Consider the following 12,687-nt stretch of genomic DNA (forward strand, 5'->3'; position numbering starts at 1 on the left):
TGGACACCCACCCAGCAGGCCTCAGCACCCAGGACGGCTGAGCTTGTCCAGGACTGGCCGGGCACTCAGGACAGCACAGCCCCGGGGGGCCTGTCCCTGGGCCCTGAGAACTACAGCCACGGGCCCTGCTGCTCTGGAGCACGTGGGACTCGGCCTCGTCGGCTTGCAGTGGCCCGTCCCGGGGTCCCCGTGGAAGGCTGTGGGGAAAGGTGGCCAGTTGGGTTCCCAAAGGGAAAGCAAGCCCAGGCGGGGAGGACAAGGCGGCTCCCTGCTGACCCTTGGGTGTCGCCAGAGCAGTGTCTCCGCAGGTCAGTCCCTGACACGTTTCTGCCCACACCCGACAGACGGGCCAGACGGGAGACACACCCCTTACCCTGCTCCCTGGGCACTGGCCCCTGGACCGAGTCCTCGCCCTGCCCTCGCCCTGCCTGGCTCCCCTCCAGGAACAGAGGCTGGTCCTTCCTCCTCCCTCCACCCATCACCGCCCCAGGCCCTTCCCCGTACAGCACGTGGTGCCCCAAGTCCAAACAGTGCCCTAGTGTGTCTCAGAGCTGCACCACCCCTCCAGGTTCAGGGGCGCAGCCGGGACCTCCCGGGTTAGATGAGCCAGTGCTGCTGTGCTGAGCTGCCCCACCAGGTGGCACCAGTGAGCTGCCGCCTGGTCAGGGCCTCAGTTCAGGAGCCACCAGAGGCAGCAGGTAGTGGCAGGCGCACAGCCCTTGGCCCATCCAGGGATCTGGGCACAGGAAGAGCTCAGATGGGTCCCCACCCAGCAGCGGGCAGTGCTGCCCCCTCTCACTGGGCCCAGGTTGTAGCTGGTGGCAGGGGCACGAGGCAGCAGGAAGTGAAGCATGGCACAGAAAACACCTGCTTTAATGCATTAGGCAGAATTTTACACAAAACAGAAACCCATGATCCGTCCTTGCTGCAAGTAGTAAAAAATGAAAGATTTGTCGCCAGGCTTGTGTAATGAGACCCAAAACCAAAGCCCGCACTGATCCGTGGCCCGGCCTCAGGCTACTTCCCATTCTCCGCGCTGAACATCCGGTCCTACAGGGGGAGAGGGAGGGGCCAGGAGCAGGCGTCAGGCTCCTCTGTGGGTGCACACCGCCGATGGGCACCGGGCGGCACCCAGCGTCCCTAGACGTGCCAGCCCTGCCCGCTCGCCCGCACTCACCGCCAGCACCCGCTCCAGCTTCACCGCGTCGGCAGCGAACTTGCGGATGCCGTCCGAGAGCTTCTCCACAGCCATCTGGTCCTCATTGTGCAGCCAGCGGAAGGCCTTCTCGTCCAGGTGGATCTTCTCCAGGTCGCTGGCCTGGGCTGGAACAGGCAGCAGGCCCTCCTCACCCGCCCGCCCTGGCCCCGGGCCGCCCTGGGCCCTCCCTGCCCTGCCCCCCACCCCCCAGGGAGCCGAGGTGCAGGCAGCCCCCCTGCTGGGCCTCACCCGCCTTGGCCGACAGCGTGGGCACCAGCTTGCTGCTGTCCTTGAGCAGCTCCCCCAGGAGCTTGGGCGAGATGGTGAGGAAGTCGCAGCCTGCCAGCGCCTTGATCTCGCCCGTGTTGCGGAAGGAGGCGCCCATGACGATGGTCTTGTAGCCGAACTTCTTGTAGTAGTTGTAGATCTTGGTGACGCTCTTCACTCCTGGGGGAACGCCCAGCGGTCACCACTGCGCCGCCCTGCCCCCTCGCACCTGCCCCGGGGCCCCCAAGGGCCACTCACCAGGGTCCTCCTGGGGCTCGTAGGACTTCTTGTCCGTGTTGGCCACGTGCCAGTCGAGGATGCGCCCCACGAAGGGGGAGATGAGCGTCACGCCCGCCTCGGCGCAGGCCACGGCCTGGGCGAAGGAGAAGAGCAGCGTCATGTTGCAGTGGACGCCGTGCCGCTCCTCCAGCTCCCTGCGGGGACGCACACGACTCAGCCGGGCTCCGGCTGCCGGCTGCAGCCGACCCGGTTCACTGCCTCCTCAAACCCAGTTACAGACGGGCAGAGGCCAGGGAGGGCCCGGCCCGCACCTCGGCCAGAACGGCCTGGGGCTGGACACCAGCTGTCCTCTCAGGCCACAGTGCTGCCTGCGTCTCACCTCGAGCCACGGCCTCCTGCCCTCTCACCCTTCCCAGCCTACCCTGCGGCAGCCCGTCCGTCCACCGGCACATTCTGGGGCCGAGTCCTGAGGACAGGACAGCGGCCACGCTCTGCCATGTGGGTGGGGCCAGGGCTGTGACAGGGACCTCTGCTCAGGCCCCTCTGGCCACAAATTCCCACCACAGGGGACAGATTAGAAGGGCTCCACCGTGTGGCCACATGGGGGTGGTGACGAGCAGCAGTGCCATTCCTCCAACGGCCACAGGGACCGACCAGATGACTGAGTGTGTGCCCAGGAGAGAGGACACAGGGCCACAGCCACGTGTCCACGCAGTATGACACGGACACGGAAGAGGCAGCGCGCACACAACGGAACATTCGACTTGAAGGGACGCAGCCCTGACGGCCACAGGGTGAGCCCTGGAAACCGGCCACGGGAGAGGCCACGTGTCAGGAGCCAACCCTGTGAGGCGTCCAGAGCAGGCAGCGGAGTGGGGAGCCGTCGCCGGGCGGGGCTGCAGCGGGCACCAGGCTCCCAGGCACGGCTGTTCCCGCCGGTGAGACCAGAGGGCCGCCCCCAAGCCTCACACCTCCCCTCCACCAGGCATAGGAGGCTCTGCCTGTGGACTGTGAGCCTGAGGACGGTGGGTGACACGCCCGTGGGGTCTCACGGGGCACCTGTTTCTGAGGGTCACCAAGCAGGACCCGGGGACCTGGCCCTACACACACCCAGTTCCATCAGCTGGGCCACGGCTACCCCCTGGAGCGGGGACACTTACTTTCCAGCCTGAATTCCTTCCCAGGTGGACGACAGCTTGATGAGAATCCGGTCCTTGCTGACCCCGGCGTCCTTGTAGAGCTCGATGAGGCGCCGGGCTCGGGCCACCATGGCGTCCTTGTCGAAGGAGAGCCTGTGGGAGCCGGGCGCGGTGAGGGGCGGCCTCACCTCAGGACGCGCCGAGGACGAGCGAGCAGCAGTGGCGCCCTGGCTCCGAGCCACTCCCAGCCCCGTCTCCCGATCGCCTTCCCTCCCGTGACGCCAGAGCCCGGCTGAGCAGACGGCAGGGGGCCAGGCCCGGGGGTTGCGGACCAAGCGGCTGCTGCCCCGCCTGCCCCGCCCCCTTACCTGGCATCTACTTCCGTGGACACGCGGCCTGGAATCTTCTTCAGTATCTCCGCTCCGAACAGCACGTAGAGCTTGTCGATCGCATTCTCAACCTGCTCCTCCTGTGGCCTGAGGTTCAGGGGAGACGTCAGTGGCTCGTTAGGTCAGTGCACAGGGTCCCGTACACGAACCTGCTCCTTGGAGAACCCTTCCACTGCAGCTCCTTCCCTTTTTAAAACGTGTGTTTTTATTGAGGAGAGAACCACTGATCGGCCGCCTCTTGCAGGCCCCCCACTGGGGAAGGAGCCTGCCACCCGGGCCTGTGCCCCGACCGGGAATCGCACCGTGACCTCCTGCGGGTCAGAGGTCAACGCTCAGCCACTGAGCCACGCTGGCCGGGCTGCACCTTCTCTCTTAAAAATGTGTTCATCCCAGTAAAACACAGAAAAGTCACCGCCTTCACCGGCTAAGTGCACAGCTCGGGGCATGAAGACATTCGCTGTGGTGTGGCCGCCACCACTCCACCTCCCCACGTCCCCCTCCCCCGCTGAGCCTCTGGGCACGTGAGAAAACATCTCTGCAGTCGCCTGGCCGACGAGTGAAGTGCACACAGAGGTCTCAAGCCGGCGTGTCAGTCAGAACCTGGGGCAGCTGCACGAGGTGGAGGCCTGTGAGCGACGAAGGCCCCATCTCGTCACCCAGTTCCAGGAGCGCCCAGGCCTGGCTGATACACAGGGCGGGAGACCAGCCCGGGAGAAGGGAAAGCGAAGCTGGCTAAGGAGGGGCGCCTGGTGGGGGGCAGGGCAGACTTGGGCACCGAGCAGGCGGCACACCCGGAGCCACCCGGGCATCCCAGCCGGGGCCACTGTCCCCGAAGGCACCGCTGTCCACGCTCACCCCGACGAGAATGTAAAAGGGCGCCTGGAGAGGGAAATCTATGGAGACCCGCTGCGCGTGGCCTGGAGGCGGGAGCAGGGCCCATCGGCATAGAGTACCCCAAGACACTGCACTGTGTCCCTAGAGTGAATTTTACTCCGAGCGGCTGTTAAAAGACATCAACAAAAGAGCCGTCACAGGCCTGGGACCTGGCACGGGAGGGAGCTGCTGCGGGCGCCCTGCACCCGCCGCCCTGTGCACAGCTCGGAGCCGCTCAGTGGCCTCAGGACGCGGCGCTCGCCTCCACCGAGCCAGGAGGACAAGCGCACAGGCGGCTCCCGGTGCGAGACACCTGAGGACAAGCTCAGCCGGTGCGAGGGGACCAGCCCGGGCCCCTCAGCCCCACCACTGCCTCGGGGACCGCACTCACCCGCCCAGCTTCTTGCCGTAGGCGATGGCCTCCTCCACCAGCTCCTGGTAGGCGGGCATCTGCGCCGCAGCCAGGATCAGGGACGGGTTGGTGGTGGCATCCTGGGGCTTGTACTGGTCGATGGCTAGAGAGCGTTTGGAGAGTTTTAGAAAGAAAGAAGTGCGGCTTGCTTCCCCGCCGAGTCTGACAGTCCCTCTGAGCCCCAGACACGTGCAGCCACGCGTGTTCCCGCCCTGGCCGGTGTGGCTCAGTGGATAGAACGTTGGCCCGCAGACGGAAGGGTCTCTGGTTTGATTCCAGTCAAGGGCATGTACCATGGTGGCAGGTTCGATCCCCCGGTCGGGACCCATGTGGGAGCCAACTAATGCATGTGTCTCACATCCATGTTTCTCTCTCTCTGTCTCTCACCCTCCCTTCCACTCTCTCTAAAAATCAATGGGAAAATATCCTGGGGTGAGGATTAACAAAAACAAAACTGTTTTCCAGGCCGAGGTATAGCCCCGCTTCACACATATGTCCCTCCCACCATGAAATGGCCGGAGGCAGCTGTTTGCACAGGGATAGGACCACCAGCAAGTCTAGCGCCAGAGAGGAGGGTGCCCCAAGGGCTGACCTCACTGCTGGGTGGGGAGGGAGGCAGTTGGGATGTTCGGACAGCAGAGGGCGCACCCTGCTTCCCCCGCAGCCAGTGAGGGACCCATATGGACAACTGCTGGACAACTGCTCGCTTCCTCCTATAAACCTCTCCCCTACCTCCCAGCTCTTCCTCCTGTAAACCTCTCCCCTACCTCCCAGCTCTTCCTCCTGTAAACCTCTCCCCTACCTCCCAGCTCTTCCTCCTGTAAACCTCTCCCCTACCTCCCAGCTCTTCCTCCTGTAAACCTCTCCCCTACCTCCCAGCTCTTCCTCCTGTAAACCTCTCCCCTACCTCCCAGCTCTTCCTCCTGTAAACCTCTCCCCTACCTCCCAGCTCTTCCTCCTGTAAACCTCTCCCCTACCTCCCAGCTCTTCCTCCTGTAAACCTCTCCCCTACCTCCCAGCTCTTCCTCCTGTAAACCTCTCCCCTACCTCCCAGCTCTTCCTCCTGTAAACCTCTCCCCTACCTCCCAGCTCTTGCGTAGGTAACCAGGCCGGGATTCCAGGCCAGTGGGCCAATCTGGGGCCTCCCGACCAGCTGTCGAGGGGGACTGGGGAGTGCAGAGCGGCCAGAGGGCTCGCTGCTTCAGTAAGTTTATTGGGTAAATTAGTATTTTCAAAGTGTCCTTTGATGACAACACCACAGAGATGGAGAAAGATCCGGGGCCGGCAGGACAGGGGTGGCTCTCCGGAGACCAGGGAGATGGCTGTGGCCACGGGGCCCACAGAAAGCTACAGGTGTCATACACCCGCCGCAGGGAAGGGCCCGCCCCCCCCACCCCCCCAGCTGAAACTGGTGAACACGGTGAGCGCCCCGATAACAGGACGGCGCGGGCAGGTGCCAACTTCCGGCACACAGGGTGTCCCCACTGCAGGGCGCTGCGCCAGGGGCCCTATGGGCTAGTTTTGCAACTTCTCTGTGTCCTGTTTCTAAATAATGGCTGCGGAAGCGGTGCTCAGGGCGGAGCCTGCACAGGTGTGCCAACCCACGGGCCGCCTGAACCGCGCCTCTCCTCTAGAAAGCCAGGCCTTCCCAGCGCTGACTTTTAACCAAACTAAAGGACCCATCGGGGATTCAGCGATGAGCCTCGGGTCCCCGGACCCTAAGGTGGATGCAAACTGGGAGGACACTGGTCTAGGCGAGGCCTCCGGCCACAGGTGAGACCTTCACTTCAGACAATGACCACAAAACCAAGGGCCCAAGCCCTGCCGACACTGATGGGCAGGCGGTATCAACTAACGCATTTTATAAAGTTAATATTCATCCAAAAATGTCAGTCATTGGGTTTAGATGTCTTTAAAAAGAAAACCCGCAAGCATTCTCCAGGTGTGAGAATAATGGCTGCAGGAACAACAGACGCGGCTGCCGCCTGGGCCGAAGTCCAAATTCCTCGGCGCGAAGGAGGGAAGAAGCCGGCAGGGAACGCGCAGCCGCTCCCCGGGCTCCCCACCCAGCGCGCGGCCTCGAGGTCGGGCCACCGGGCGGGGTGGGAGGGGACCCCGCTGGTCTGCCGGTTACGCCGCTGCCCGCGGCTCCCCGAAGGCGCTTACTCACGGGCTCTGCCAGGTAAACACCCTCCGAAAACCTCCTCCTGCCGCTGCCCCGGGAGGGAGCGTTTCTCAAGTCACCATGAGCCAGCAGAAAGCGGCCGCCACTTCCTCGTGCGCCCGGAGGACGGGGAGGTTCTGCCGAGGACCCACCCAACCGGGCACCCCCACGCCGCGCCTCCGCAATGAACGACTCGCGCCCAGCGCGGCCCGCGCTCTCCCAGCACCCGGTGCCAGCCCGGCCCCGGCTCCCGGCGGGCGCGGAGGGTGCAACAGGCGGCGCAGGTGCGGCCGTCCGGGCCCCGCGCTGTCCGTCCCGCCCAGCGGTCAACACTCGCGGAACAAAACCGCCCGGTGCCGCCTCAGGGGGCGCGGGATGGACCCTCCCCAACCCGGAGCCTCGGAAACCCGACCCCCGCCGACTCCCGGCCTTCGCACCTGGCGGCGGGGGCGCCGGGCGCAGGGGCGGCTTCAGAAGGTGCGCTCCGCTCCGGGCCCCGCCCTCCCGCCCTGGCCGGGGGCGCCCCGTGTCCCCCACCCCGGGAGCCGGCCCCGAGCGGGGCATGGGGGTCCGGAGCGGGGCAGCGGGGCCCGGAGCGGGCGTCTCGGCGCCCACGCCCCCGCACGGCCCCCGCAGGCGTCCACACGCGGGCCGCGCCTCACCGTGGAAGTCGCCCGTGTCGGCCACCACGGTGGTGAACTGTTTGAGCTGGTCCAGGGCGCTCTCCATCCTCTGCCGCTTTACCGGGGAGCCCGACATGGCGAAACGGCGGAGGCAGCGCAGCGGCCCACAATGCCCCGCGGGCCCCGCCCAGGCCGCTGGCCAATCAGGGGCGGCGCGGGAAGCGGGCGAGGCCCCGCCCCGGTGGGGAAACCACGCCCCTTGGCGTGAAACTCCGACCTCGGGGCACTTGGGGGCGGGGCGGGGGTCCCGGGCCCCACGCAGTCGCTGGTGAGATGCGGGCAGGACGCGGGGAGGCGAGCGGACAACGTGGACGGCACATCCTGGGCGCACGCAGCCTGCAGCCTGGATGGCACACCCTGGAGCAGTGCACCCCCACAGCGATGCGCCCCCACAGCGATGCGCCCCCACCCTGCGGTGCGCCCCCCCACAGCGATGCACCCCCCACCCAGCCGTGCGCCCCCACAGCGATGCGCCCCCACCCTGCGGTGCGCCCCCACAGCGATGCGCCCCCACCCAGCCGTGCGCCCCCACAGCGATGCGCCCCCACCCAGCCGTGCGCTCCCACCTAGCGGTCTTGGAGGGCTCCGCGTCACCTCCCGCCTCTGGAAACGCAGCGCTGGACTGAGGACAGCGGGCAGAGGCTCCTGAAACCTGCCCTTCACTGGGGCAGTGACTTGAGCGCTGCCCGACGGGACCCCCCGCCCCCCGCCCTCGGCCGCAGACCAGGAAAAGGGCCTCTGTCCGTTGACACTGGCCGTGCGCCTGCCCACCCCTTCCCGGTGCACCTGCTCCCTCAGGCCTGGCCGCCCTCCTGGGGTCAGACGTGCTTGGAGCCTGGGAAGGGGCTGGAGGGGTGAGGGCGGGAGACCAGGCTGTGGTTTCAGCGCCGGGCAGGTCCGGAGCCACTAGGCCGGCGCCAGGCCTTCCCTGCCTGTGATTCTGGGATGGCAGCTGCTGGGCAGCACCAAGTCCACAGGGGGCCGCGGCTTCATGCACCGAAGCATCGCGGGAGGCACACGTCCAGCGGACTGCCTTATTCACAGTCCCCGAACCAAGACCTCTGCCGGGCGGGGGTGCAGGTGCCCAGGAGAGAGCAGCCAGGGAGGAGCCCTGGGAGGACCAGACAGACCCCAGGGGAGGAGGGGGCTCAGGGCTGACCAGCCAGGGCGGCTGCAGTGGAGGGTGGCAGGGAGAAGGAGTGGGACACACTTCCCACACTTGGGAGGTTCTCTGTGAAGGGAGCAGGCGGTGGTGTGGAGGGACATGACTGCGTGTTTGTGGGTGGTGGCAGGAGAGGAGAGGGGGCTCAGCAGGCCCCTGGAGGGCAGTGGCTGGAGTCCAGGGCCCTGGCACAAGGGTGGCCTTTGTCACCCGCCAGGATGTCAGGGGTGATGGGAGGGGCAGGAGCAGACCTGGGCACAGAAGGGCAGGTGCGCAGGCTGCTGGCGGCAGGCGAGGCTCGCTGACCGCTGGCTTTCTCAGGGACGTCTGAGCGGATCGGGGAGGGGGCGATGGGGCAGGAGGCAGGTGTTAGGCCGCCCAGGGAGAGGGCGGGTTTGGGCCAGGGAGCTGCACTGACCTGGGTGTGGCTGTGGTTCAGCCTCCAGTCCCTCCTGGGTCTCTGTGTGTGTGTGTGTGGCGGCGGGGGGGGGGGGGGGGGAGCGGAGCTGGGCCTGGGTAAAGGTGTCGGGCGGGGTGGCTGAGTCAGGTGAACAGGACAAAGGGCTGGAGTGGCTGAGGATCGTCCGTCACCGGCCAATTCCCGGTCAAGGCACACACCCAGGTTCTGGGTTCGGTTCCCGGTGCAGAAGGCAGCCCATGTTCCTCTCTCCCTCCCTCTCCCTAAAAAAACAATGAAAACAGGTTTGAAGATAAAATAAAAAGCCTCAGTCAGGGCTGCTCATTCCCCTCGGACAGAGACCTTTCCCTGAGAGCAGCGCTGAGCCGCTGCCGGTGTCCCCACCCAGCCCCTCGCCCCTCGATGCCGGAGGGACCTCCGCCAGGTGCTGTCACTCACAGCAGAGGCACAGCTGGGGTCAGGTTCACGGGCAGCAGGTGAACAAGAAGGAAAAAAAGCAGAATTAGATCAACAGAGCAACCTCGTCTACATGAGGAATTTAAGCCAGACTTGAACCTGCAGACAAGGCAACAAAGGCCGTTCTCACCTTGGAGGGATTCAAGTTTTTAAATACATATATATATTTAATTGATTTTAGAGAGAGAGGAGGGTAGAGAGAGATAGAAACATCGATCGGCTGCCTCCTGCACGCCCCCTACTGGGGATCGAGTCTGCAACCCTGGCACATGCCCTGACCAGGAATCGAACTGTGACCTCTTGGTGCATGGGACGACGCTCACCACTGAGCGACACTGGCCGGGCTAGATTCAGATTCTTGATGACGATTCAACAACCAAAGCCCCCGTTTCCCAGTAGATTGGAACAGGTACACACGGACACACCCCTTCCAGGGAGAAGAGGAAAATGAATTAGGAGTAGAGGGTGAGGGCATTCAGGCCTGCTCGGGTCATTGTGGGAAAGCGACCGCCCCGTCTGCGGAAGGCTGTGGGTTCAGGCCACCGACCGCGTGCAGCTCGCTGTGGTTTGCCGCCTGCGTGGGGTGAGACGCGGCATCAGAGCCACCCGGCTCAGCAGCACAGGGCCCACCGCCCTGGCCGGCCCTTCCCGCCACCGCGGGAGCCTGTGTGCGCGTCCTTCCAGGGAACAGTCAGAGCCGGAGACGGAGGCGTCAGGGAGCCTCGGGTTTGCAGCGGGCTGGCCAGGAGCCAGGCGGCCCCGGGACTTGCGGTTGGCACCTGGGGGGCAGTCTTGCGGGGCCGAGCCCCTAGCCTGTGGGATCTGATGGTTTCCGGGTCGACAGTGTCAGATCGCGTTGAATTGTAGGGCACCAGCTGGCGTCACCGAATTGCTCGGTGGGGGGGGGGGGACCTGCACACGAATGGGGTGCTGGCTGTGGCCCACACAGTGGAATGTCACCCGCCTGAGGAGGAGGGACCCTGCCGCCTGCCCCCGGGGGGACGTGAGGACGCTGCGCCGAGCGAATAAGCCAGACCCAGAGGGACGGACCCTGTGGGACCCGCTCAGAGGAGGGGACAGTGAGACCTGCTTCAACTTCCTGTCATAGAGTTACACACGGGAGGGACCTGGCCAGCCCCGGAGGCTCGCAGGCTGGGAGATGGGGCGCTCATCGAGGGTGCACCCCACGCACCAGCATTGCTTTGGGGAGCAGGCGGGGCCCAGGACCCGGTTTCGTAGGCCGGAGGGTGCGTGTTTGGTTGTTCCCAGGACTGTCCCACCTTCCTTTCTCTCCTCATTCAGATGCGCGCGTAGACCCCTCCCCGCCCCTAAGGGACTCTTCCAAGACCTTCGTTTGCGCGAGTTCTGGTGAAACGCGTGGTTTCTCATGTCTGACCCCCCTCATGTCTATGTATTTTCCTTGTTATTAGTGTTATTTTGTCAATTCTCACCAGAGGACGTCTTTCCCATTGCTTTTCAGAGAGAGTGGGAGGGAGACGGGGAGAGGGAGAGAGAAACACTGATGTGAGAGAGGCCATCGGCTGGACTGGTTGCCTCCCACACATGCCTGGCCAGGGGCAGGGCGCGAACCCCCAACCCAGGTACCCAGGGACGTGTCCTTGACCGGGAATCAAACCCTCAACCCTTTGGTGCCCGGCCGACGCTCTAACCACTGAGCAACCGGCCGGGCATGCCTGTGTATTTTTTTTATTTTTATTTTTTAAATATTTTTTTAAATTGATTTCAGGGAGGAAGGGAGAGGGAGAGAGAGATGGAAATATCAATGATGACAGAGAATCACTGATCAGCTGCCTCCTGCACGCCCCTCACTGGGGAATCGAGCCTGCCACCCGGGCCTGTGCCATAGCCAGGAATTGAACCGTGATCTCCTGGTTCATAGGTCAATGCTTAACCACTGAGCCACCGGGCGTGCCTGTGTATTTTAATTCACGGAACCTGTGGGTGGGCTTTTCACGCAGCACCTGCCTTCCACAGCATCAGCCCTAAGTGGACACTGTGCCTACTGCCCCGGGGCTCTCCCAGCCCCACGCCTGCAGGGTAAACCCACAAAGGGTCTGGGGACACCCCACAGGAAGAGGGCCGCGGGGGTGGGGGGTACAGCTCGCGGGCCTGCCCCACTCAGGGCATCAGCCGGTCCCACGGGGGAAAGGCTCCTGGCCGGCCCTGCTGACCCGCGGACTCGTCTCCACGAGCGAGTCTCAGACTCCGGGCCTCAGGCTCCTTCACACCCTGAAAGGTCACGGCCGGAGGACTTGGCGTGCGGGGTCCCCTCCACGGCATTGGCTGCAGCAGGAGGCGAGCAGGAGCGGCATTGAAAGACGCCCCCGCCCCGGGGCAGGGGCAGCGAGCCATGGCACAGGCCGCCTCGCAGCCCGCGGACCACAGCCACGCAACACCAGGAAGCGGGGTGCAATGCCCTGGTCTCGGACCTTCCTCAACGGGGCCCAGCGACTCTGAACTCACTTCCGACCCCATTTCCTGAACAGACTGTCCCCAGCCGGCCAGTCTACTCCAGCCTGCAGAGGCCTCCCTCACCCGCCTTGCCGCCCCTCACCCCACGCAGACCCTCGGGGGGAGCCCACACAGCTTTATCAACAGTCACCGTGGCATTTTGAGAGCCAGCATTCAGCATGCAAGGAGCGTATTTTCTATGAAAAGAAATTATTTTTATTTATTTATTTTAAAATATATTTTATTGATTTTTTACAGAGAGGAAGGAAGAAGGATAGAGTTAGAAACATCGATGAGAGAGAAACATCCATCAGCTGCCTCCTGCACACTCCCTACTGGGGATGTGCCCGCAACCAAGGTACATGCCCTTGACCAGAATCGAACCTGGGACCCTTTAGATCTCAGGCCGACGCTCTACCCACTGAGCCAAACCGGTTAGGGCTATTATTATTTTTAAAATATACTTTTGTTTCAGAGAGGAAAGGAGAGGGAGAGAGATAGAAACATCAATGACGAGAGAGACTCGTCCATCGGCTGCCTCCTGCACGCCCCACACTGGGGATCGAGCCCGCAACCCGGGCCTGTGCCCTGCCCGGGAATCGAACCGTGACCTCCTGGTTCATAGGTCAACGCTCAGCCTCTGAGTTGTGCCGGGGGGGCGGGCGGAAAGTTTTTAAGAAGAAAAAAGGGAAAGCTCTCCCCAGACAGCCGGGGCGGCCTCTGGCCTCTGAGCCAGCTGGGCTGGGCGTGGGGCCTAGGCCACTGTGGGGGCGGGAGGCGAGGCATGAGAGCCACGCTGGTGGGGACGCCACAA

General features: G+C 64.3%; 1 protein-coding gene across 1 annotated transcript; it reads right to left on the reverse strand.

Moving 5' to 3' along the window:
* Positions 1-855: 855 nt before the first annotated feature.
* On the reverse strand, positions 856-7,503 carry TALDO1 (transaldolase 1). Its single transcript, XM_059710557.1, has 8 exons — positions 7,345-7,503; positions 4,498-4,621; positions 3,213-3,320; positions 2,866-2,997; positions 1,724-1,899; positions 1,448-1,645; positions 1,178-1,323; positions 856-1,050 (listed from the first exon to the last, which is right to left on the reverse strand). The coding sequence occupies exons 1-8, from the start codon at positions 7,439-7,441 to the stop codon at positions 1,018-1,020; spliced, it is 1,014 nt and encodes a 337-aa protein (XP_059566540.1). The 5' UTR covers positions 7,442-7,503; the 3' UTR covers positions 856-1,017.
* Positions 7,504-12,687: the final 5,184 nt, after the last annotated feature.

This window comes from Myotis daubentonii, chromosome 9 (genome assembly GCF_963259705.1).
Source record: "Myotis daubentonii chromosome 9, mMyoDau2.1, whole genome shotgun sequence".
Classification (NCBI taxonomy): domain Eukaryota; kingdom Metazoa; phylum Chordata; class Mammalia; order Chiroptera; family Vespertilionidae; genus Myotis; species Myotis daubentonii.

What these genes read in the sequence shown, in the direction of transcription:
- TALDO1 (XM_059710557.1), bottom strand. Translation starts at nt 7,441, where the DNA reads ATGTCGGGCTCCCCGGTAAAGCGGCAGAGGATGGAGAGCGCCCTGGAC. An exon ending in TACGGCAAGAAGCTGGGCGG is followed by an intron (nt 3,321 to 4,497) that starts GTGAGTGCGGTC and finishes CCTGAACCTCAG; the next exon opens with GCCACAGGAGGAGCAGGTTG. An exon ending in AGCTGGAGCGGGTGCTGGCG is followed by an intron (nt 1,051 to 1,177) that starts GTGAGTGCGGGC and finishes CTCCCCCTGTAG; the next exon opens with GACCGGATGTTCAGCGCGGA.